At 38.5% G+C, this 26,357-nt stretch overlaps 1 protein-coding gene across 1 annotated transcript; it reads right to left on the bottom strand.

Annotated features, from left to right (window-relative positions):
• Positions 1-23,447: 23,447 nt before the first annotated feature.
• LOC127096394 (uncharacterized) lies at positions 23,448-24,371 on the bottom strand. The gene has a single exon (XM_051034969.1). It carries the CDS (start codon positions 24,369-24,371, stop codon positions 23,448-23,450), a length of 924 nt encoding a protein of 307 aa, XP_050890926.1.
• Positions 24,372-26,357: the final 1,986 nt, after the last annotated feature.

Genomic DNA, 26,357 nt, shown 5'->3' with positions numbered 1-26,357 from the left:
TAACCATTAAGAAATGCACTCTTGACATCCATTTGGTATAATTTGATAGAATGATTAATAACAAAAGATACAAGAAGACGAATAGATTCTAACCTCGCGACTGGAGCAAAAGTTTCATTATAATCAATACCTTCTTGTTGACTATAACCTTGAGCTACCAGTCGTGCTTTGTTTCTGACAACTTCTCCTTTCTCGTTCAGCTTGTTTCTGAAAACCCATCTGGTTCCAATGACATGAGTGCCTCTGGGTTTAGGAACAAGATCCCAGACATCATTCTTGGAGAATTGATCTAATTCTTCTTGCATAGCTGCCACCCAATCGTTATCTTGAAGAGCTTCATCACAGGACGTAGGCTCAATCAGAGACACTAGTCCCAGAGGAATATCTTCAGAAGTTCTGAAGGTAGATCTGGTTCTAACAGGTTCATCTTTGTTTCCCAAAATTAAATCTTCAGATACGTTAATACGACTTTTAACTTTCCTTGGAATTTCTGGAGATTTAATTTCTTCAGAGTCTTGAGTGACAGTTGCTTCTGGAGTTTTCTCAGATTCTACAAGAGTGATTTCCAAATCTGCAAACTTTTCAACTAGCTTTGACTTTTCAGGGTTAAGCTTATCATCAAATCTGACATGAATTGATTCCTCCACAATTTTGGTTTCTGTGTTGTATACTCTATAGCCTTTAGAGCGTTCTGAGTATCCTAACATAATACCTTTCTGTGCTTTGGAATCAAACTTGTTCAGATGTTCTTTAATATTTAATATAAAACAAGAGCATCCAAAAGGATGAAAATATGAGATGTTGGGTTTTCTTCCTTTACACAGTTCATAGGGAGTCTTTTCTAGAATAGGTCTTATAGAGATTCTATTCTGAATGTAACACGCTGTATTTACAGCTTCTGCCCAAAAGTGCTTTGCTACATTATTTTCATTGATCATGGTTCTGGCCATCTCTTGGAGTGTCCTATTCTTCCTCTCTACAACTCCATTTTTTGTGGAGTTCTAGGGCAGGAGAAATCATGGGATATTCCATTAGAATCAAATAATTCTTCAAAATCTTTATTTTCAAATTCTCCACCATGATCACTTCTGACTCTAATAATTTTAGAGTCAAATTCTTTTTGCACTTTGGAACAGAAACTGGTGAATACAGAGTGAGACTCACTCTTGTGCTTTAGGAATTTTACCCATGTCCAGCGACTGTAATCATCAACAATGACTAGTCCATACTTCTTTCCATTAACTGATGCTGTTTTCACAGGACCAAATAAGTCAATGTGCAGAAGCTCCAGAGGCTTAGAGGTAGAAACAACATTTTTCTTTTTAAAAGATGTTTTTGAAAATTTTCCTTTCTGACAAGCTTCACACAGAGCATCTGAAGAAAACTTCAGTTTAGGTAGGCCTCTGACTAACTCGAGTTTAGTTAGCTGAGAAAGTTTCCTCATGCTAATGTGGCCCAAGCGTCTATGCCATACCCATTGCTCTTCGTGAACTGACATTAGACATTTAACATTTTGATCTTTTAAATCAGAAAGATTTATTTTGTAAATGTTGTTTTTCCTCTTGCCTGTGAAAAGGACAGAGCCATCGTTCTGATTAATGGCTTTACATGTTTTTTGATTGAAGATTACATCATAACCGTTATCACTTAATTGACTTATGGATAACAAGTTATGCATTAATCCTTCTACATAAAGAACATCAGATATAGAGGGAAGAGTACCATTACCAATAGTTCCGGAGCCTCTGATCCTTCCTTTCTGATCTCCTCCGAAACCTACGAATCCAGCATCTTTAAGTTCCAGGCTTTGGAACATAGACTTTCTTCCCGTCATGTGTCGCGAGCATCCAGAGTCCAGGTACCATGACTGGTGTCTGAACTTTGCTGCATAGGATATCTGCAACATAGATAATCTTATCTTTCGGTACCCAGAATCTCTTGGGTCCTTTTAGATTAGTTTTCCCAGAGTTTCTTATAACTTTGGGTCTTCTAGCATTTTTAAATTTGTGTTCTTGTGTGTGGGTGTAGTGATATGAAAAAGGAGATTTAATTTGGTCACTGGTAGAAGTTTTATCTTCCTTAGGATCATAACCAATTCCCCTTCTATTCTTCTGACTTACTCCATAAATCATGGATGCCATAATACTCCTATCTATCCCATTCTTCAGAAATTCTTGAAAGGCTTCTTCATATTTATAAATAATTTTATTTGAAGTTTGTGGTGCTTGAGACAACGCTTCTTCTAATTCTAAGCTATTTCTCTTAGCTCCATCTCTTTCTAATGTTAAAGATCTAATCGTATCTTCTTGTGCTAGAATTGTTATCTCAAGTTCACTACACTCTTCAAATTTTGCTTTAAGACAGCCTTTAATGTTTTTAAACTTTTGTTTCAATTTCTGATAAGAGGTAAGAGTTTCTGACAAACATGATTCTAAGTCAGATCGAGAAAGTTCAGAAAATACCTCTTCAGATTCTTCATCTGAGCTACTGGATGTGATAGCCATAAGTGCTACGTTGGCCTGTTCATCAGAGTCAGATTCTGATGATCCAGATTCACTATCGTCCCAGGTGGCCATCAGTCCTTTCTTTGTTCTGAAGGTGTTTTTCTTGAAGCTTTCTTTCCTAGGGTTGTCTTTCTTCAACTTGGGGCATTCATTTCTGTAATGACCTGTTTCTTTACATTCATAACAGGTAATATCTTTGTTAGCTTTACCTTTTGAAGTTGACTCTGATCGATCCCCTCTAGGTCTTGGTCTTCTGAAGTTGTTGTTCCTCTTTTTCCAGAGTTGCTTAACTCTTCTGGTTAGTAGCGACAACTCTTCTTCATCATCAGAGTCTTCAGGTTCAGAGTCGTCGGTATCTTCAGTTTCTGCCTGGAGAGCTTTGGTTCTGTCAGGTTTCCGTCTTTCAGATCTGGACTTTAGCGCTACGGACTTGTTCCTTTTCTGAGGTTCATCCTCCTCTAATTCTATCTCATGACTTCTGAGAGAACTAACAAGTTCTTCAAGGCTGATATTGTTCAGATCCTTTGACAGCTTCAGAGCAGTAACCATAGGTCTCCATTTCTTTGGCAGACTTTTGACTATCTTCTTAACATGATCTGCAGTCGTGTATCCTTTGTCTAGCACTTTAAGACCTGCAATAAGAGTTTGAAATCTAGAAAACATAGCCTCTATAGCTTCGTCATCTTCCATTTTGAAGGCTTCATATTTCTGGATAAGCGCCAGAGCCTTCGTCTCCTTGACTTGGGAGTTTCCTTCATGGGTCATCTTCAGAGAGTCAAGTATATCTTTGGCTGTCTCTCTGTTGGTGATCTTTTCATATTCGTTATATGATATAGCATTTAGAAGTATTGTTCTGGCCTTGTGGTGATTTTTGAAGACACGTTTCTGATCTTCTGACATCTTACTTCTGGGAACTTCAGCTCCATTTAAGACTGGAGGTGTGTATCCATCTGTGACAATGTCCCAGAGGTCAGCGTCATAACCAAGAAAGAAACTTTCGATTCTATCTTTCCAGTAATCAAATTTTTCTCCATCAAAAACAGGAGGCTTGGCATTGTAAGAATCTCTTTCATTTGAGTGGGCCATTGTTTTTCTCGTACTGGATCTCTCTACACGGTTAAGTGTTTGATTAGAAAATCAATAACAGAGCCGGAGCTCTGATACCAATTGAAGGTGAGAAAAAACAAGAAAGGGGGGGTTTGAATTGTTTGGAAAAATAAGCGCTTTTAAAAATGAAAATCACACAAGGATTTTATACTGGTTCGCTTATAACACAAAGCTACTCCAGTCCACCCGGCCAAGGTGATTTCGCCTTCAACAAGGACTTAATCCACTAATCTTGAAAGATTACAAACAACGTCTAAGATACAAAATCTCTTAGCCCTCTCAAGTATACAGACTACACAGAGTCACTTGAGGAAATCAATAAACAATAGAAGAAGGATTTATGTAAACTAGAGTGCTTCTAAGAAAGCAAGTATTACAAAATTAAGAACAAGAGTTTTTCACGTAATAAGCAAAAGCTTCGTGAAGATAGAGAGCAAGAGTGTTTTTCTTGTTGATGTTTCAGTATAATTTTTCCTCGTGTGTGTGTTGCTGAAAATTGATTTTCAATCCTTTATATAGATCAGTTGAAGTAGTAGTTGAAACTGGTGGATATTGAGATGAAGTTACGCCATCACATAATTAGCTAATGCAGGATGACTTTTTCTTCTTGAAATGACTTCTTACCACAAGTAGTATTTTCTTTATTGAGATTGGAGATTAACGTCTCTTTCTCAATTTGGAAATCTATTTGAAAATCTTTACTTGTCTTCAACGTTACTCTTTCATGATTAGCAAATCCATAATCAGAGTATTTGTGTTTCTGGAGAACCTTGGAATCTTGCTTCTGATGTTGATCTAAATAGATTCTTCAGAAAGCGTTGTTCAGAGTCAGAGGTTCTAGGACTTACTTCCTGTTAAGATGCTTCTGATACATGTTGTTTAGATCAGAGTTTGACTTTCTTGAACTTGTTTCTTCTTCAGAGCTTCTGATCATTTGATAATATGCTTCTGATCTGATACTCTATCTGATGACATCATCAGATTTCTTACTTCTTTCTTTAGAACCCTACACACTTAGAAACTTTTCGTTAGGGTGCCATTTTTGGTTTCATCCTTTGTTATCATCAAAATCAAGGAATCTATTGTAGAACAATTTTTGTTCTTACAACAATGACTTGAGTTGAATCTCATTTTGGTTTTGGGTACTGACTGTCGTGTGATTTGGTTTGATTTTCGCAGGGCTTTGGTTGTGTTTGATGCAAGGTCATCAAATATGCCGGCAATTCTGTTTGCCGCTGACCCACATTCTGCTCAAATTTGCATATCAGTATCCTTGAAGCAGTCTGCAAGCCACCTTTCAGCTGACTGTAAGTCCTCGTAATTGGGAGCAGAATCACTATCCGAAACATCAGATATCCATTGTGACACTTTCGGGAAAATATCCGCATTGGAATTGCCCGTCCCATTTAATGCCAAATATGCTGAAGACATTTGTACATCAGCAATGGAATGACCCGTTCTGATTGTTGAACTGCAGCCTCCTCCGTCTCTTGGCTTGTGAACAAGTCTCCGAACTTTCCACCTCTTCCCTTTGAATATTATTTAATTCACCATTGTTGATACTGTATGCAAAATCCCTTCTTTGTCTAGTAACCGTGGTAGCTCTTGAATATATTATGTTTTTTTTTGTTTCATCCTAAGCTTAGAACTTTCCGATATTCAATGGATGATTATGGTTAGATGAATGAATGATTTGGAATATGAATGATAGTGTGGTGATCTTTAAACATGAATGAATGGAAAACCTCAATGTGAAAATGAAGAAAATATGAAAATGCAAATTTAAAAATATGACAAATGTAAAAATATGAAATAGTAAAATATGCGCATGAATGAAGAAGTATGTATGGAATTTCTTTGGATTATGAATGAATGTTTACTGAATTGTATTGAATGGAATTGGATATATTGAATGAAGGTTTGAAAGTTTGAATGAATTGTATGCTTATAGTTGTAGTTTGAACTTGATTGAAGTGATGGTAGAGAATAAGAATGGTTGTAACTTGGTTTATGGAAATAGGTGTTTTGGTTATAAAATGGATTTGGATTTTTTTAGAAATAATCTAAGACTAATCTACATGTCAATTAAAAACAAAAACAATAAAAACCAATTAAAATCAAATTAATCTATAATTTGTTAAAACTACTTTGATATCAAATTCTAACATTTTATTTGGAAATTAAAAATCAATTAGAATTCGAATCATTAGTAAAAACACAATTAAGATTAACTTGAAATTTGGAATTAGATTTATTTTGAAATTAAAATCAAATTGAAAATTAAAAAGTCAAATAGTTAGAATCCATTTTATAATCAAAAACACCATGATCAAAAAAAGTTAGATAATGACCAATGTTTATCAAAAAAATATGGATGTGGGAATGGATGGTTGCCTTTGGTCATGAATGCATGCAAATGAACTTTAGGCCAAGCGCCAAATCAAAAAATTCAGGACCAAAATCGGGGTATGACACCATTCTCCTATCCTAGAATGCACTCGAGTTCGGGTATAGAACTCATCTCACAGAGATCACCAAAGCAAACAGCAATTGTATATCAAGCAATTCAAACATTACAATCAATACAGTTATCCCAAATTGTACAAAAATATGTCATATAACAAATAACAAATATCACACAACACGGGTGAAAAGTAGGCAATACCACCAGGGAAGGTCTATTTGTGTTATCCCCAGCAGAGTCGCCACTTTTCTGTAGCGGTGTATTCATCGCTATATGATTTATTGATTAAACCATAAGCAAAGTATACAAAGAAATCGAGTCGCCACCGCACTTTTATTTATCCAAAAGGACTGGCTAAAAAGCGAACAAAAGCCTAAGAAGTTTTACACATAGAAAACTAATGAAAAGATCAGAAAATCTGGGTAAGGGGTAAATTACGCAATGGGAAGGTGTTAGGCACGCATCACGTCCTAGGTACTCCTAGGGAGCCCTTTTCACACTTGTTGAATGAAAATGTTTATTTGTTTATGACATATTGTGCAAACATGATTGGGATGATGAGAAAAGAATGTACAATTTTATTATTTTTGTGTTTGAACGGATGAACCCGTTGCCTGTGTTTGAAGCAGATGAAAGGATATGAGGGGTGTGCCTCATGGCTCTTATCCCTGGTCAGGGAGAGCATTGAATATCAGAAGGTGTGGGAGTTCAGAAAGTTGGAACTCTCTCCACAAGTTAATGACTCTATAGATCTTGGGCTTTTACTCACTATGCATCAACACATGTGGTGTGAGCAAGGTGAGTGACACACAGAATAGTAGGAGATGGACTACACATCTCTTTTGTCTACCAATTGCCTTATTAAAAGGACTTTTCCTGCTTGGGGACAAAGATAAACAATCACAAACATTGCCTCTTAAGGAGGACTTCAGACAGGTGCCAAATAACAAGCCAGGTCCTCCAGACTACATGAAGAAAAGAAAGTATACCTCAATGCTTAAGCTATCAAGCAAAGCAAAAGAAAGTTCACAAAGGAACTATAGCAACTAAGGTACCTGAAATCAATCAAATATAATCAGTACACCAATCACAAAGTCAAAACAGACAAGATAAGAACCAACAGTCAACACAATCAATCACATGTGCAAAGCACAAACTCAAATCAAATGAGCTAGAGGCATCCTACAAAACAAACCAAGTTAGTCCATAACAATCAAATAAACCAAACTCATTCAACTTGAATTAATCTCCTTAAAGCAATTGCTTCTTAACCTGAAAATCAAACTCAAACATGAGAAACAAGACCACTAGGACAAAGCCTAGGGTCAAAGAAGGAGAGATAAACAAAAACAGAACATGAAAGTTGACCAAAATCAAGATTAATCAAATAAGAACAAAGTCCAATTGGTCTCATATCAAAACTATGCACCAAATCCATTTCATAAACAAATCATGTCAAACTAGGCAAGTTGGGAACTCAATGATGTAAACAGAATGAACACAAGCATATCAATACCAAAATGGCTCAATAAATTCCAATAAAAATCATTCCTAAACAGAACACATCAAATGATTAACACACCAAAAATCATGGCATTTGGATAACTGGAAGCATGTCAATTAAAATCAACAAGTCATGGTATGCAAAATCAAACTCAAACAAGACCATAAATGGTGCACTAACTTCATACAAGCATAAAACAGTGATGACAAATGATAAATGATCCAAACCAAAACCAAAATGAACTTCAACATGTCAAAAATCAATGTACAAAATTTCAAGCTCATATGATAAGGTATAAGAATTTCACAAATCATATAAGATCATGACTCACAAAAAGTCCAGAATTGGTCAAACAGAGAAGAAATTCTCAAACAAATTGGAAATGCACTAAAACCTTATACAAAAAATCATGCTCAAACTAGACATTTAAAAGTATCAACATGCAAAAATTCAGATCATTTGGAAAATTAATGTCATGGAAAATAAAATCAGCAACTTGGACAAGAAATGGTGTGACACATATTGTCACACCTATATTGATCACATCATATCTCACAATCCAGAAATGCAAAAATAGCAAGCTATATACCAAAATGACCATGAATGAGTCTAGATTACTCATATAAAATTTCAAGAATTTTGGATTAAGCATCATCATTTCATGATCAAAATAGCAAGCAAGGTGCAACAAATGACATGTATGACCATTCCCTAAGCCTAAACAGATTCCACACGTGCACAATTTTCATAAAAATCACCAAAAAATACTAGAGATCACAAGGAACATCATGGAAAAAATCTCATATTAACTGGATTAATATTTTGTGAGATATGAATTTTCTAATGGAATGAAAAAATAAAAAATGATGAACAATGGCATGTGAACATGTGAAGCTTAATGAAGAAAAATGCAAAAACCAAAGGTGAAAATGTCTTAAGCCAGGAATCGATCATCGCTCACATTCAAATATGGCGCGCTATGATGAAACGCCGCGTTTCATTTAGCATGCGTGGCACGTTGTGGTTGGCTTCATGGGCGAGAAACACAAAATTCATGCAAAACCAAGGCCAGGCAGATCAAACAAGTTCTGGATATCAAAAACCTAACAAACTCATCGTGTTCTTCCTGTTCATAATCATCAAGAACAAAACCTCACAGAAATGCATAAAACATATATCATTCGAATCCTCCTTCATCATACATCACATATCCAGCCTCAATTTCATCTAAATCTAACTACATCAAAAGCATCGATCAAAATAAGTTTCAACATTCAAATTTCAAATCACGATAACTTCCTCAATTCTTAATGAAAATTCAAGATCTAAAGTGCAGTGTGATCTACATTCCAAGATCTACAAGATCCACATGATAATTGCAAGAATTGGAGCAATCGATTTCTTACCTTGTTGATGATGCAGAGCTGGATTCGTGAGTTTCAAGGCTTGGAAATGCAAAACAGATGCTCAATGATGATGAGGAAGATGAATGAGTGCAAGGCTTTAGCTCAACAGTGCTTGAACACAATGGAATTTCTAACTGCCATGAACATGCTCAAGCTCCAACAGTCCCGATCCAGCTTGAATTTGGCATAATCCTGCTTCAACAGATCTTCACAATGCTATTAGATGATGTATAGATCGAAAAACAAGCAAAAGAAATGAAGAAAAATGAAGAACAAAGTTGAGAGAATTTGAGAGAATTTGAGATGAAAAAGTTTTGATCTGAAATTGTGATGTGTTCTCACTGAATTCTGTTATGTTTAGGGTTTTATATCACTTGCTAGTGAAGCTCCTTAATCATGATTAGCAAAATGTAAATGGATTAAGTGAAATGAAGGTTTTATGCCAAAATGCCAAAATCACTCTTATGCATATGTAACCAATGGAACAGTTTAAATTCCCTTTGAAGCAAGTCTAAAATGCTGTTTTGATGCAATTGGAATTGATTTGGAATGAAAATAATGCATGCTTTTCAAATTGGCATTTTCCCACCAAAATTCAAATTGATTCAAGTGAAAAATGCACTTTTTTGTGATTAGTTTTAATGAAATGTGATGCATGATTATGATAGTAGGGATCAAGAGAAAATTGCTCAAAAAAGAATCACATGAATTGGCCTTTTGATGCAAAAGTTATGCCTTGTTGAAGTTCAAAATTCCTTGCCAATGATTTTATCATAACTTGCCAACCACACACGAGAAATGGATGTTTTTGGACTTTTTGGAAAGGTGAGAGCAAGATCTTCAACTTTAATGTCGGACAAAATTTGATTTGAAGCTTTCTTGGACATGTAAATTTGAGAAGAAGACCTTTCCATTTTTGACAGTTTGAAATTACAGGTCACTTGCTATTTTTGGAAACTTTTTGTCTGACCTCAAATTCTCCAATGTTGATCTTTGAAATGTTATATGAGGCTTGTATGGACATGAATGAGACCTCTCCCACCATCTCACACCTTCAAATCCCTGATTAAATGCACAGTTGACCACAGTTGACTTTGCTAGGGTTTTGGTTGACTGAATAATGCTTTGATGAATTTCAAGCCTCTACCACTTGAGATCTTGATTCAAAATGATGTCATGGTTCATATGAACTCTTGATGAATGATCATGGTGCCCAAATTCTTCAGAATGGCCACCATCTATGGCTCAATGAATTGCCTTTGATTGGCTTGACCTAGTTTTGCTTCATCTGCAAGTAACAAGGTTAGATGACAATATTTTTGTACTTTTGGTTAGTGAACAAAATGAAAAGCAATGATATACAAATGCAAAACATGCTTGGTGATCAAGAATCACACTCAAAAGACAACCCACCCACAAGCAACCAGGCAAGGTGCACAATGATCCTTGAAGCAACGATATGATGTGATATGATGCCATGAGGGATCTTAGGGACAAAATTGGGGTCTTACAGGGACGAGTCTGTGCCATAATTCCAAAGCCACTGAGGTTCTTAGTTTCTCACATATCATATTTATATCTTCAATTGGAAACTTGACAGAGTCCTGCATTGAAGCATGGGAACAAACAAATAAGGTTGAACTTTCAGTTGTAGTGAATCTTTCATTGTTACTGCTGATGTTGAAGAATCTTTAGCCAACTCCGTCTGAGCATTCTCTTTGATTGTCAAAACTTGTAAGTAGGCATTATCTTCTGAAGCTACCTTGGTCTTTCTCTTCTTACAAACTTCATTCTTCTTCATTTCTTTCCGCCGCAGGTTTGTCAAGTTGGGAATTCTGCACGAAATTGCATTGGCCATTGGTTGATTTTAATAACAGGTGCTTGGCTTGGATATGGTTTGCTTTTGTATAAGTGTGGGGTGCTGTTGTTGCAGGTTTGAGGTCTACCGTAAGGCTTGCCGACAAATTGGTCTAGGGACATCCAAGGCATAGAACAATGGTAAGATTATTGGTACTTACTCATCTCTCATGCGTACTACTGAACTCGGTGAAGTATGTCTAACTGTTGTAGTTAATGTTATGCAGCATGGAGACCAAAGCACCTCTGGTTTGCTTCAATGACAATCATACCAGCAATAACAGCATAATATCAAAACAGATCCTTGAACTTTACTCCTGTCAGTCATATTCATTCCCAAGTTTTGTTGCATTCATATTTTTCAATTTTGTATCTACTCCATTTGATCAAACTGAACCATCTTCTACGGTAAAACATCCTTAAAATATCCTTTCCTAGGCCTTAACTGTTGCCTGAAATGTGATTGCGATTCTTCCATTCCCTTCCCATGGCTCATATTATCAATTCATAATTTATTTTTTTATGAATGGGATGTGAGCAATGTTGGACCAATGTTCCCCTCTCTGATTTTCATACTTTGCTTTTAACAGACGACAATTACTAATGCTCAACCGCTTAAGAGAAGAAGGGAGGTCGTCTTTTGGCAATGACCCAAGTCTTCGACAATCATCAAGCTCCAGTATTTCTAGAGAGGAAGGTAACCTGTCGGGCAAGGACTTAAGTTTTGGGCAATATGAAAATTCCAGTGATTTCAGATAGGAAGGAAGCATGTTTTCTGGCAAAATTGTTGTAGTTTTAAGATGCACGGCACGTTGTGATGCATGTTCTGGTTTTTGATTTTATGCAGAATTCACTTGCGTTTTGGAAACATTTGAGTAGCATTTTTACTGTTCGTTTTGTTGTAGCTATTCATTTGTCGTCGGCTTGCGCTGCTTTGTATGTGGCTTGTGGCTTATGGCAGCTGACGCTTTGGAAGTCGTTGCTTTGCTTAGCAGCTGCGTGAAGTTGTTTTTATTTTCCAATTCTGCAATTGTTCCCATTGGCTTGGATGTAGCTCATGTTTGTCATGGATAATGGTGTGTGTTTGTAAAATGTGATAAGAATGGAGACCTTGGTTAATGAAATTGGGTGTTTGGTTATAAAATGGATATGGATGTGATGCGTTGTTATGCTTGAATGTTAAATGAAAATGTATGTATGAAAATGAGTTTGGGAAATGTTTGAAAGTTAAATGCTATTGAAAATGTTATGAAATGAGTGTATGTACTATTTTGATTTGAAATGAACTATGGATTTTAGAAATAAATCTAATAATAATCAAAATGTCAATTTAAAATCAAAAAAACCAACAAAACCAATTAAAATCGAATCAATCTATAATTTGTTAAAATTACTTTGATATCAACTCTAACATTCATTTGGAAATTAAAATCAATTAGAGTTTGAATCGTTAGTAAAATACAATTAAGATTAACTTGAAATTTGGAATTAGATTTACTTTGAAATTAAATTAAAATTGAAAAATTAAAAAAAGTCAAATAACTAAAATCCATTTTGTAATCACAAAGCACCATGATCAAAAAGCTAGATAATAACCAATGTTTATCACAAAATATGGATTTGGGAACGAATGGTTGCCTTTGGTCATGAATGTATGCAAATGAACTTTAGGCCAAGTGCCAAATAAAAAATGAAAAATGGAAAAAATTCCGGACCAAAATCGGGGTATGACAATTGCCCCTATTTAAGCGTCTTTAACTAGAGAGTATGAAGTAGGACACTCTTCATATGATCATAGTTGGAGATGGTTAAATACAAAGAAGACCCAGATTTTGATCCTGAATCCCTATGACATGATGTGACATGATATGATATGATATGCATGGATGCATGACTTTTTTTTTTTTTTTGTAATTTTCATCTGCTAGGGATATGGTGGACCCTTGACAGGAGATGCTACTAGACAAACCAATCTGTGGGGAATGCTGGTGGTCCACAGGGAGACAGACAAATGGTAAAAAACAAACCCGCTGGGGAAGACAAATCCTGCTGGAGAATCTGACACACACTGGGGAGTACTCAAAAGGAAATTTGATAAACGATACTTAGAACATAAAAGATTTCGGTAGTAAGTTCATATATGACCTACTAAACCCGAATAAAGGAAAAAAAATGCTACAACAGGTTCATATATGACCTGACCACGCTGGGGAATATCAAGAAGTTCTGACAGCGGGTTCAGGTATGACCTAACAAACTCAGAAAAATTCAAGAGTGTATCAACAGGTTCATATATGATCTTGTAATACTGGAATGAAAGCTCATAAGCAGGTTCATATATGACTTGAGAACACTGAAACAATCATAGAGAAAGACTCTTTAGAAAAGGTTCATATTTGACCCGACACTGGAATAAGGTTCAACAACAGGTTCATATATGACCTGAATAGTATTGAACAAACATAGGAAAAAATCTTCAGAACAGGTTCATATATGACCTGACACCGGAATAAAGCTCAACAACAGGTTCATATATGACCTGAATGGTATTGAACAAACAGAGAGAAAAAAAAATCTTCAGAACAGGTTCATATATGACCTGACACCGGAATAAAGCTCAACAACAGGTTCATATATGACCTGAATAGTATTGAACAAACATAGGAAAAAATCTTCAGAACAGATTCATGTATGACCTGACACCGGAATAAAGCTCAACAACAGGTTCATATATGACCTGAATAGTATTGAACAAAAGGAAAAACTTCAGAACAGGTTCAAGTATGACCTGACACCGGAATAAAGCTCAACAACAAGTTCATATATGACCTGAATAGTATTGAACAAACATAGGAAAAAATCTTCAGAACAGGTTCATGTATGACCTGACACCGGAATAAAGCTCAACAACAGGTTCATATATGACCTGAATAGTATTGAACAAAAGGAAAAACTTCAGAACAAGTTCAAGTATGACCTGACACCGGAATAAAGCTCAACAATAGGTTCATATATGACCTGAATAGTATTGAACAAAAGGAAATACTTCAGAACAGGTTCAAGTATGACCTGATACCGGAATAAAGCTCAACAACAGGTTCATATATGACCTGAATAGTATTGAACAAAAAGAGAAGAAAAAAAAAATCTTCAGTACAGGTTCATGTATGACCTGACACCGGAATAAAGCTCAACAACAGGTTCATATATGACCTGAATAGTATTGAACAAAAATTGGATTTGAAAATGACTGCGAAAACCGGATGTGGTTTTAAGGGCACCAAATACAAACTGGAATCAAAGGTCAAAGGATCTAGGATCGACAACAAGACCTGAGTCAATGCAAAATGAGCACGAAGTACATTTCGGCTATGCATGATTTGAATGCTTTTATGCATGATATATGAATGATCATGATTATGAGAATGCTGACACTTGGCAGACTGGGAGTTTGTAGGGACTGTTTACAGAGATTCTGATTCCTCAACACCAATAACTCATACCCGTACAATTATAAGGCGCATCCAGAGGAGAAACTATCATGATTGACAGTTATAAACAACCAAAGGTCCATCCTTCTAGAGGATTAATGAGTTATATTCCATGGGGACTTTTGCTGGTGATCCAGGAATATTTATGCAACTTCGAGGCTTTCGGGGAAACAAATGATTTTCCTTTGATTTTCACATATATCAAAGTAATTTTGTTATTTTTACTAAATTCCAAATTCTTTTTCAAGTTTCAAAACTTCATTATTAACAAATAAATGACATTTTGCATAACAAAGAAAAGCGTAGATGAACGCAAACTAAGAATGATTGGGAAAACTTGTATTTTATTCAAGAATGGTAGCACACAAATGGCGTAGCTCCATAGAGTGTTACAATTTTTTGGAAAATGGCAATAAGGAAAAGTTTACATTGAATTCAGTGACCACTAACATCCTTAATAAGTATGATTCCCCCAAAACCTTGCTCCTAAGGGGAGTGACTGGATTGATCTTCCACCTCAACTTCTTCAATGTTAATCAATAACAAATGATGCAGTTTATGCCTTTTGCTCCTAACTTTTGCCTAAATCTCCCTTCCAGGTTTTCGATTTAGCGGGTTTTTACTAGGCATAGTACTTTTTAACTGCATCAGAGTTCACGGGGTGTGAGAGCTCTTCATCATCCATAGTTGTGAGAATCAAGGCGCCTCCGGAGAAGGCTTTCTTCACAACATATGGGCCTTCATAATTGGGAGTCCACTTCCCACGTGAGTCCTTGTGTATTGGCAAGATCTTCTTAAGCACGAGGTCTCCTTCTCTGAATTCCCGAACACGTACTTTCTTGTCAAAAGCCCTTTTAAGTCGTTTCTGGTATAACTGTCCATGGCACAAAGAAGTCATTCTCTTCTCATCTATGAGGTTCAACTGATCAAATCTATTTTGAATCCACTCAGCCTCTTTTAGCTTGGTCTCCATCAAGATTCTCATTAAAGGTATCTCTACTTCAATTGGGAGAACTGCTTCCATCCCATATACCAGAGAAAACGGGGTTGCCCCTGTTGAAGTGCGAACGGAAGTCCGGTATCCATGCAGTGCGAAGGGTAGCATTTCATGCCAATCCTTATAGGTTTTCACCATTTTTTGCAGGATTATCTTGATGTTTTTATTAGCAGTTTCAACAGCGCCATTCATCTTTGGACGATAGGGTGAAGAATTATGGTGCTCAATCTTGAAGCTCTCGCATAATTCTTTCATGGTCTTATTGTTCAGATTCGTCCCATTATCTGTGATGATCCGGTTTGGAATCCCATAACGGCAAATGATCTCTTTCTTGAGGAACCGTGCAACCACTTGTTTTGTCACATTAGCATAAGAGGTGGCTTCTACCCATTTGGTAAAGTAATCAATGGCAACCAGGATGAAACGGTGACCATTGGAAGCTTTAGGCTCGATGGCGTCAATCATGTCGATGCCCCACATTGAGAAAGGCCAAGGTGACGTCGAAACATTTAGCAGGGTCGGAGGCACGTGTACCTTGTCGGCATAGATTTGACATTTATGACATTTTCTAGCATAATTGAAGCAGTCGGATTCCATGGTCAACCAGTAATAACCAGCTCTCAAAATCTTCTTGGCCATGGCATGCCCATTGGCATGAGTTCCAAATGATCCTTCATGAATCTCTTTGATCAACAGGTCTGCTTCACGTCCATCCACGCATCTGAGCAGAATCATGTCGTGATTTTTCTTGTACAACACACCATTGCTTAAGAAGAATTTGGATGCTAACTTCCTCAATGTTTTCTTGTCAAGGGTTGTTGCATCTGTTGGATATTCTTGATTTTGCAAAAAGCATTTGATGTCGTGAAACCAGGGTTTACCATCAGCTTCCTCTTCAACCGACTGGCAGTAGGCGGGCTCAACTTTCCGCTCATTCTGAATGAGAGGTGCTTCATTATGGAATCTGACTTGGTACATTGAAGCCAACATAGCCAAAGCATCAGCAATTTGATTCTCAGTTCTCGGGATATGACGGAAGGTGATCTCGTCAATGTATTTTATTAATTCTATGACATAGGCACGATATGGGATCAACTTGGTATCACGAGTTTCCCATTCGCCCTTGACTTGGTATATCACCAAGGCTGAGTCTCCATATACTTCGAGGGTTTTGATTCGGAGATCAATTGCTGCTTCAATGCCTAGGATGCACGCCTCGTATTCTGCTATATTATTTGTGCAATCAAAACACAACCTTGCTGTGAAAGGAGTGTATCCACCATTTGGATTCAACAGGACAGCTCCTACGCCATACCCCATGTAATTGGAGGAACCATCAAACATGAGCTTCCACCGAGATTCGGGTTCAGGTCCTTCATCAGGTCCTGGGATTTCACAATCCTTTCCTACCATAATGTCTTCATCAGGGAAGTCAAATTTCAACGACTGGTAATCTTCAACGGGCTGGTTTGCCAGGTAATCAGACAACACACTTCCTTTAATGGCTTTCTGAGATACATATTGGATGTCATACTCAGATAGTAACATCTGCCAACGGGCGAGTCTTCCAGTTAAAGCAGGCTTTTCAAAGATATACTTTATTGGATCCATTTTTGAGATCAATAAAGTAGTGTGGCAAATCATGTATTGTCTTAGACGACGAGCGGCCCATGCTAAAGCACAACAAGTTTTCTCTAAGAGTGAATATCGGGATTCACAATCAGTAAACCTCTTACTCAGATAATAAATAGCATGTTCCTTTCGACCGGTTTCGTCATGTTGTCCCAACACACATCCCATTGATTTTTCAAGCACAGTTAAGTACACAAAGAGTGGTTTCCCCTGGACAGGTGGAATTAGAATATGGGGCTCTTGCAGGTATTGTCCGATTTTCTCAAAAGCCGTTTGACAGTCAAAGTTCCATTCGACTGCTTGATCTTTTAGAAGCAATTTGAAGATATGCTCACATGTGGCCGTCATATGTGAGATAAACCTTGAGATATAGTTCAAACGTCCCAGGAAGCCTCTAACCTCTCGCTCGGTGCGTGGAGCAGGCATCTCTTGTATAGCTCGGACCTTGTCAGGGTCCACCTCAATTCCTCGTTGACTAACAATGAAACCAAGCAACTTCCCTGAACGAACACCGAACATGCATTTTGCAGGATTTAATCGTAATCTAAATTTTCTGAGGCGTTCAAATAGCTTTTTCAGATGGCTCATATGATCCTCTTCATTCTGAGATTTAACGATCATGTCGTCAACATAAACCTCTATCTCCTTGTGCATCATATCATGGAAAAGAGTGACCATAGCTATTTGGTAAGTTGCCCCGACATTTTTGAGACCGAAAGGCATCACCTTGTAGCAAAATGTGCCCCAAGGGGTAATAAAAGTGGTCTTCTCCATGTCATCTTGAGCCATCTTGATTTGATTATAACCTGAGAATCCGTCCATAAAGGAGAAGACTGCGAACTTAGCTGTGTTGTCTACCAGAGTGTCAATATGTGGCAGGGGGAAATCATCCTTCGGACTTGCTTTGTTTAAATCCCTATAATCAACACACATCCTGACCTTGCCATCCTTTTTGGGTACATGTACTATGTTAGCTACCCATTGAGGGTACTTTGCAACTGCTAGAAAACCGACATCAAACTGGCGTTTCACCTCGTCATAAATCTTTAGAGCCATGTCGGGTCTCGCTCTTCGGAGCTTCTGCTTCACTGGTGGACAATCTGGCTGTAACGGTAGCTTATGGACCACAATATCAGTATCTAAACCTGGCATATCTTGATATGACCAAGCAAATACATCTACATATTCATGTAGCAACTTGATCAATCTTTCTTTGATGCTTGCCTCAAGTGTAGTCCCAACTTTGACCTCTTTCTTGTCTTCTTCAGTGCCAAGGTTGATTGTTTCCACTGGTTCTTGATGCGGCTGAAGGGCCTTTGACTCGTGCTCGAGCATCCTTTCTAATTCTTCAGGGAAATCACAATCTTCCTCACTATCCTCTTCCTCTTGGTAGATGGGGAGTTCAAAATTATAGGAAGTAGTGGGGTCATCGAATTCAACTGGTTTATTGATTATTCTGCATGGTTTTTAATGATGGTTTTTTTTAGTAAAATGGAAGTAAAAAGCAAAAGAAATGATAAATAAAAAAAATATTTTTTGTAGTTTTTGAAAGGATTGCCATTTTAAAGAAAGAAAACAAAGTAAATGAACAACAAGAATTTGAACAAAATGCTCTTTATTTGTCATAATGATTTTTTTGAAATTCAAAAGGGGCCCTACAAATGATCCATTAGCCTTGGGCAGAGCTAAGGATTTTCAAAAACACAAAGGAAAACAACAATTACTTTGACACAGGAAAGACTTCTGGAATCTCAACTGCTTCCCAATTTGTCAGGGCTGCTTCACACCGGTATATCAGATTTGGTGTTTCTCCATCTTCAGTGTCATCTTCCATTGCACCAACTTGATCTCCATGGATAAATCCTTTGCTCAGGAAAACCTCTTGTATGCTCCGCACACGGTCCTTTGCAGGGACCAGGGCTCCTCCATTAGCAGAAGACTTGTACCCCAAACCAAAACGGTTATTTTTCTCATTGACGTTGATGACTTGCCCCCACCCTGCAGGGCCTCCATTTTCAATTGCTGATTTTGCGCTCTTCAAAGAGGCGAATGACAAACTGGTTTTCTCAACAGGATCCTTAACTTCTTCAAGTGTGGCATTGGATATTTCAAGTGCTTTAAAAGAGGTTTCTAAGGCATCCTCATCGGCCTCAATATAACGGAAAGAGGAGAGTTGACTGATGATAAAATCTTCTTCACCTGAGACAATGACGAGCTTGTTATCGACAACGAACTTCATCTTTTGATGCAGAGTAGAAGTCACTGCTCCAGCAGCATGTATCCATGGACGTCCCAAAAGGCAGCTATAAGCTGGATTTATGTCCATGACTTGGAAATTGATGGGGAATACATGCGGTCCGATCTGTATTGGTAGCTCTACCTCCCCAACTACTGTCCTTCGAGAGCCATCAAATGCTTTTACCACAAGGGCACTGGGTTTCAATTCTGAACCTTGGTAAGACAATTTAGCAAGTGCCCTCTTTGGTAGAACATTGAGGGACGATCCAGTGTTAACTAAAACTCTGGCCAGAGCATCTTTTTGGCATTTTATGGACACATGCAAGGCGCGGTTGTGATTCTTCCCCTCTTTGGGTAGCTCTTCATTGCTGAAGCTTAGAGTGTTGCAGGCTGTGATATTGGCGACCACTCCATCGAATTGGCCGACCGTTATATCTTGGGTAACATGAGCCTGAGCAAGCACTTTCAGTAGAGCCTCCCTATGAGCTTCGGAATTCATAAGCAAAGACAAGATAGATATTTTTGATGGTGTTTGATGTAACTGATCAACTATCTTGTAGTCAAATTTCTTTATTATCCTTAGGAACTCACTTGCTTCATCTGTTTGCACAGCCGGCTGTGCCCCTCCATGCTCTGGGGTAGGATTTACATTTGCAGCTCCCCTTGTTGACTCTTGAGGGTTCACATTAAAGTTGAAAGTATAAATCCGACCACTGCGGGTCATCCTGCTTGTCCCTGCGATGTTAGTGATGTCGGTGTCAACATTCTCCAAACCTTTCTTACTTTCAGCAACTTCGGGCTTTCCATCTACCACTCCATCTACCACTGTTATGTCGTACTTCCAGGGTACCGCCTTGGTGCTTTCAAAAGGAAATGGGGTAGGCATGCAAACTACCACGGGTGATGGGTAAACAACATCTCTTCTGTGATAAGTTACCTCAAATGGTTCTGGTATATTAAAAACGGGTTCAATGACTGAAACTTCCTCGTTTGTTGTTGGACCACAAATCTGTAAAACACCTTGATGCATCAAGTTCTGAATGTCATTTCATACCACTTTACATCCTCTTGGATGAACGGCACATTCCTCACAGTCGTCGTGACATGTATTAATCAATCTAGCCCCCACCAATCCTGCATGAAGCGCTAGCAAAGGAGTTTTAACGTCTTCCACGTTTTTGATTATACACACATCAGAAGCATCCTCGACGGCATTAACGTCACCATGCGCTGGTAAAGGGTTACTTTTGACATTGGGTCCGACGTCTCGATACGAAAGAATATTCTTCTCAACCAGGTCTCGCACAATATGCTTTAAAGCATAACATCCTTCTAAATCATGTCCGGCGGCACCCCCATGGAAAGGACAATGGGCATCTGGATTGTACCACGGAGGTAAAGGATTTGGTGGAGGACCCAAAGATCTGGGAGTCACCAACCCTTTCTGTAGTAATGATGGGTACAATTCAGTGTATGTCATAGGGATTGAAGCAAACGGAAGTCTACCTCTCTGTACCCTATTTTGATTTTGAGGATTTTGTGGACAAGGAGCCTGTGCCCTCGGCTGTTGATAAGCAGGTGGTGCGGGCGCTTGCTGGTATATCGGCGCTTGTTGAGCAGGTTGATAAACATGAGCTTGTGATTGGTTAAAATTTGGTGTGACTGCTGCCACATACGGTTGTTGGACATATTGTACTGGATAAATCAGTTGTTGTTGAGCAAATGGGTGTTGTTTCTTCCATGAATGACTCCTCCTTTGACTGGTTGACACTGCGTTTGTATCACCCTCCTTCTTTCTTTGCAACCCTCCAGGAAACTTTTTGGCATTACTTCCAGATGTTTCAGAGGTAGTCATCATCTTTCCATTCTTCAGTCCCCACTCGACCTTTATGCCCACTGCGACCAGGTCGGAGAAGCTCGCAGATAAACTACTCACCATTCTTTCATAGAACACAGGTTTGACTGTATCCATGAACCAATCTGCTAACTCCTTCTCAGCCAGAGGTGGTTCGACTTGCGAGGCCACTTCCCTCCATCGTTGCGCGTATTCCTTAAAAGACTCCTTGTCTTTCTGGGACATGTTGAGCAGTTGTCTCCTATCTGGGGCCATATCCATGTTATACTTGTAATGTTGGATGAAGGCATCAGATAAGTCTTGGAAACAACGGATCCTACTTTGATCAAGGCTTAAGTACCACTTGGAGGGAGCACCCCTCAAGCTGTCCTGGAAGCAATGTATCATAAGTTTATCATCCTCCACATGCGCAGCCATTTTTCGATAGTACATAATAAGGTGACTCTTAGGACACGAGTGGCCCATATACTTATCGAAATCTGGGGTCCTGAACTTTGCAGGGATCACAAGACCGGACACCAAGCACATCTCCTTAGCAGTAGCACTAAAAACTTGGTCACCTTCCATAGCCCTCAATCTCTTCTCAAGAATCTGGTAATTCTCCTTCATCCCTCTTATGTCTTCCTGCCTTTCCTCATCTTCGTCTGAAAAGTCAGGGGCATGTTGTTGATCCTTAAAGTAGGGTTGCACATGTGCACGAACGAGAGGAGGTGCGAACGTGTGAACCACTTGATGATTTTCATTGATGGTCGGTAGAGGAGCAGTTTGCTGAGCGGATGGTGCAAAACCAGGGGCACCTTCCACCGTAGGCGTGAAACCGGGAGGTAAACCACAGGTTGGCCATGTTGTTGGTACCGTCCTTGCAGGTTGGGGTTCAATCGATGGGCCGACGATTTCTGAAACAACTGTCGTTTGGGTGTCTAACTTTACCCTGATGACCTGTAATATCTCCATGACCTGACCCATGTTTCCACGTAGGTCTTCGAGCTCTGAGCTCACTCGCTCCAATTCATGCTCTTGATCTGCCATTCTTTGACGAGCTCTGGCACGAGTATTATACTGGTGTTGAAAATTCAGCGTGAAACTGGAGGAAGAAAGGACAGAATGAGACTCTGTTTTTTGAAAATGTATGAATGCATGTATGGATGCATCTTGTTTGCAAAACACTTAGTTATCTTTATTATTTATTCCAGCAATGTTAGAATATAAGAACAACATGTAATAATTGAGACCCAAAATGACAACTTCCATTAATCAAAATCAAATTCGAATACAAAATGATTTAACTTCAAGTACACATGATTCGAATACAAAAGATTTAAACACCAACAATTCAAATTCAAGTACAAGTAAACTTAAGTTCTGTCTCAGCTCTTATGATCGTAGCCAGATCTGTGGTGAGCTCATTCATCATTTTCTTGATAAACTTGAAGAAATTGAAAACTTGAGGAGGTGTGTTTTCTGGACACATACACCAGTCCGCTTCCTGGAGTTTTTCTGGGAGTTCCAACATATTTAGGTTAACAAACCTAGCTAAGTTGCAGAACTTGCCATTCCATTCAACATAGAGCTCTTGGAGTTTCTTAATGACCTCTTGATCTTCATCTAAGGTTGCTCTAGCCTCTCTATACAACCTTTTCCAGTACACACAGTCATTCTTTAGGAGTAAGTAGGCTGCATCTCCTTCTTGGCTCTCCAAAATTGCAAACCTCCTAGTAGCTTCTTCCAATTGGTGCCTAAGATGGTGACAATTTCTTTCGGCTTCTTCCTTTTGGAGTATTTCACGAGACAACCTTTCCTCGCATTTCTTCAGAGCGTCCCTCAAGTCACAAATCTGTGCCTCAAAGTCGAGCTTAATTTCTTTTTTATCCATACGGGATTTATCCAACAACCTCCCTAACTCACAGATCCTATACTCAGCTTCCTTTAGCTCTTCCTTCCTGATTCGGATCACTGATGTGGACCCGAATAGGATATGATCAAGATCATCTTTCTGGTCTTCCAATAACCTGGCTCTCTTGTTGCTATCCTCCAGTTCTTGGGTTTTTCCTGTATGTTCCTCTTTCAAATTCTGATTTTCCAGGATAACTCGGTTCATCTGAATTCGTAATTCAGTATTTTCCAATTCGAGCTCCTTGACCTTAGTAGCGAGTTTCTCCATGTCCTCAGGGATTATAGGCTCGGGCTCAGGAGTTTTAGGAAAAGCTGGAGCCTTTAAGATAAATGGCAACTGGATTTCCTCAACTCTTTCTTTCACCCATTGAGTGTAAGGTTTTTTGGTGAGAATGTTTCTTTTTCCAAACTCTTTACCCTTTCTTACAACCTTTAACCAAGCCTTTCATACTACTCTTACATCAGGACTGCTTGCTTGGATGTCAGAGAGCACAAATGGCTATAAGTCCTTTGCGTCAGGAGGACCATCCATGGAGTAACCGTGTTGTAATCGAGATAACATAGGGTTATAATTGATGCAACCCTTGGTACCCAACAACGGTACATTAGGAAACTCCCCACAACTGACTATAATGTCTGGGGTTTCCCACTCTCGGATATACCATCTGATGGAACTTGCGGTGAGAGAAGCTAATTTTTGAGGAGACTTAAGTTCTTTTGCCACAAAAGGACCCTCTTCAGGCATGTGTTGCATGAACCAAGTGTAAAGCAAAGGAGCACAGCACAACAAAGTTCCACCCCTCTTTTCATGTCGAACGTGAAGGGCATAGTAAATGTCAGCTAAAAGGAATGGTACTGGATTGCCAGAGAGAAAGACTTCTATGGCTGCTTGATCCACAAATTTTTCAACATTTGGGAAGAGCACAATCCCATGGATTAATAAAGCCAACACAACATAGAATGCATTCCAATTACCACTTTTCTTGAATTTTAGAGCTAAACCTTCCAAAAACATCGCGGCAAAACCTTCGCAACCCCCTTTTTCAACCCAATTGTCTCGAACAGTAGGGACATTGATACTTAAGGCTGAAGCGATCTTCTTTGGGCCCATATCTTCTTCGAGCTTTGGAAATGGATTAAAATCTTTCAATTTAAGACCCACGATTCTCTCAACTTCTTCCAAAGTAGGAGCTAACTGGAAATCAGCGAATGTGAAACAGCGTAGAGGTGAATCATAATATTGTGCCAGAGAGCCGATAATTCCATAGTCAACTTTCTTATTTAGAAGGCTCAAAATTTTCCCATAGCTTTTTCCGAACTCATCACGTCTGCTGAGAGTCAAATCAGAGATCAAACCCTTCAGACTATCCAACTTAGGTTCCTTGTACTTAAGTGTGAAAGTGTGTCTCATTGAAGTTGTCATTTTCAAGTTCTCAATTCCTGAAACAAATAAGAGGCAACTAAGAGCTTGCTTTTTATGATGTTGATGCAATGTATGAATGTAATGCATTTTTTTTGTATAGGTTCAATAGGCTTAAGGCATGGATAAGTCTGATTGCTTTGTATAGAACATGGTTCTCACCAGGTATGGTCTAAGTTTTTTTTTTAAAGGTTCCTAGAGTCATGGATCCAATAGACTGTTCGCTACCTGGGGCAACTTACTTGTCGGGCATCAACTCCATCTAAAGAATCTACTCTAAGTGAGGTTCTCGCATCGATCCACCGAGAAATACATCTCGCAGACCCACACTACGCAACCATCTTTCCTAGTTGGACAAAGAACTAAGGTTCTACAAATGGTTCTCAGAGTCATGGATCCTCAAGAAAATATCGAAGCTTACGGCAACTTACTTGCCGAGCGACAACATCCTCTCAAGAATCTACTCTAAGTAAGGTTCTCGTACCGACCCAACGAGAAATACATCTCGCGGACCCGCACTACTCAACCTCGTCCTATCTTATGTTTTTACTCGAGACTCGGGTAAAAAGTCTTTCCCATATGGTTTGCAATCAGAGTATCCAAGTACCAAACCATAATCGAACCAATATGACAATAGAGATAGTAAAAACAATAAAGAAAAGCCACATAGGTAATCAAACAAAGGCACACAAACGACCTAACTAGGCTTGACTCACTTAGGGATGTTCTTGTCCCCAGCAGAGTCGCCATCTGTCGCACCTCGAAAAAATGGGGATACGACTTCAAAGCGAAGCGCGATCGCACGCTCGCAATGATGGACTGAACAGAGTCGCCACCGAACTTTATTTATTCCTAAAAAGGAAAGGGGAAATATCGATAAAACCCAAGACAAAAGAAAGGATAATATATGGTCATCGCAACCAATATCAGGGTTCGGGAATCGATTACGCAAGGGGAAGGTATTAGCACCCCTCACGTCCGTTGTACTCAACGGGAACCATTAGGTTAGTTGTGTGCGTTAATGTTAGTTAAAATATTAGGTTTTTCGAATTATTAGGTGGGAAAGAAAGAAAAGATGAGAAGAGAAAGTTTTTGGATTTTTGACGAAGGACTAAACCTAAGTTTTTTATTAGTGGGCCTGACAAGATTAATAAATCCTGCTCCTACGTATCTCAAAAGAGAAATCAAGGCTTACGTAGTTCTGGGTAGAAAATGTTTGTTTGATGGTCGATTTTAGCGAAAGCTATAACTTATTAATCGCCGAAAACATTGTTTTACCCAAAACAGATGAGGAGTGGACGCATACCACACATCGAACGGATTTATAAATCTACATTCGGAAAAGCGTCATTTATCTCTACTCAACAATCATGGCCGAAACATTGTTTTGTATCACTTAAGACAATATATCTTTCATTTATGAAAAAGGTTCTTTGATTAGTCGCACGACGGCGAAAAAAAGTTTGATTGGTTGGATGTATTTTGAGTGATGGCGAGAACTTGGATGATCGAGATATACATCTCGAATCCTAACCTCAGGAGTGCACGGTATACACCATGTTCCATTTCCATCTTTATTGAAAAAAGTATTAACGTAGGAATTAGGTATTTTGAAGTTTGAAAGACGAGTACTTGTGACTTACAAGCTCTTACAGCTTAGGTCTAATACTCGGGACTACGTGTGGACATTCCACCCAGGCAGTCTGTTTCTTTCCAATATTGCTAAGAAAATGATTCGGATATTTATGAAAGTTTTGGAGGGAAGACGAATATTTATGGCTTGCAAGCTCTTACAGCTTGAGCCTAATATTCGGGATTGCGACTGGACATTCCATCCAGGTAATCTTTTTCTTCCAACTTTATTAAGAAAATGGTTTAGATATTCATAACTATTTTGGAGAGAAGACGAATATTTATGGCTTGCAAGCTCTTACAGCTTGAGCCTAATATTCGGGATTACGACTGGACATTCCATCCAGGTAACCTTTT

Source organism: Lathyrus oleraceus, chromosome 6 (genome assembly GCF_024323335.1).
Source record: "Lathyrus oleraceus cultivar Zhongwan6 chromosome 6, CAAS_Psat_ZW6_1.0, whole genome shotgun sequence".
Lineage (NCBI taxonomy): Eukaryota > Viridiplantae > Streptophyta > Magnoliopsida > Fabales > Fabaceae > Lathyrus > Lathyrus oleraceus.
Note: the sequence above shows the minus strand (reverse complement) of the source record. Positions and strands in the feature narration are given on the sequence as shown.

What these genes read in the sequence shown, in the direction of transcription:
- LOC127096394 (XM_051034969.1), bottom strand. Translation starts at nt 24,371, where the DNA reads ATGACAACTTCAATGAGACACACTTTCACACTTAAGTACAAGGAACCT.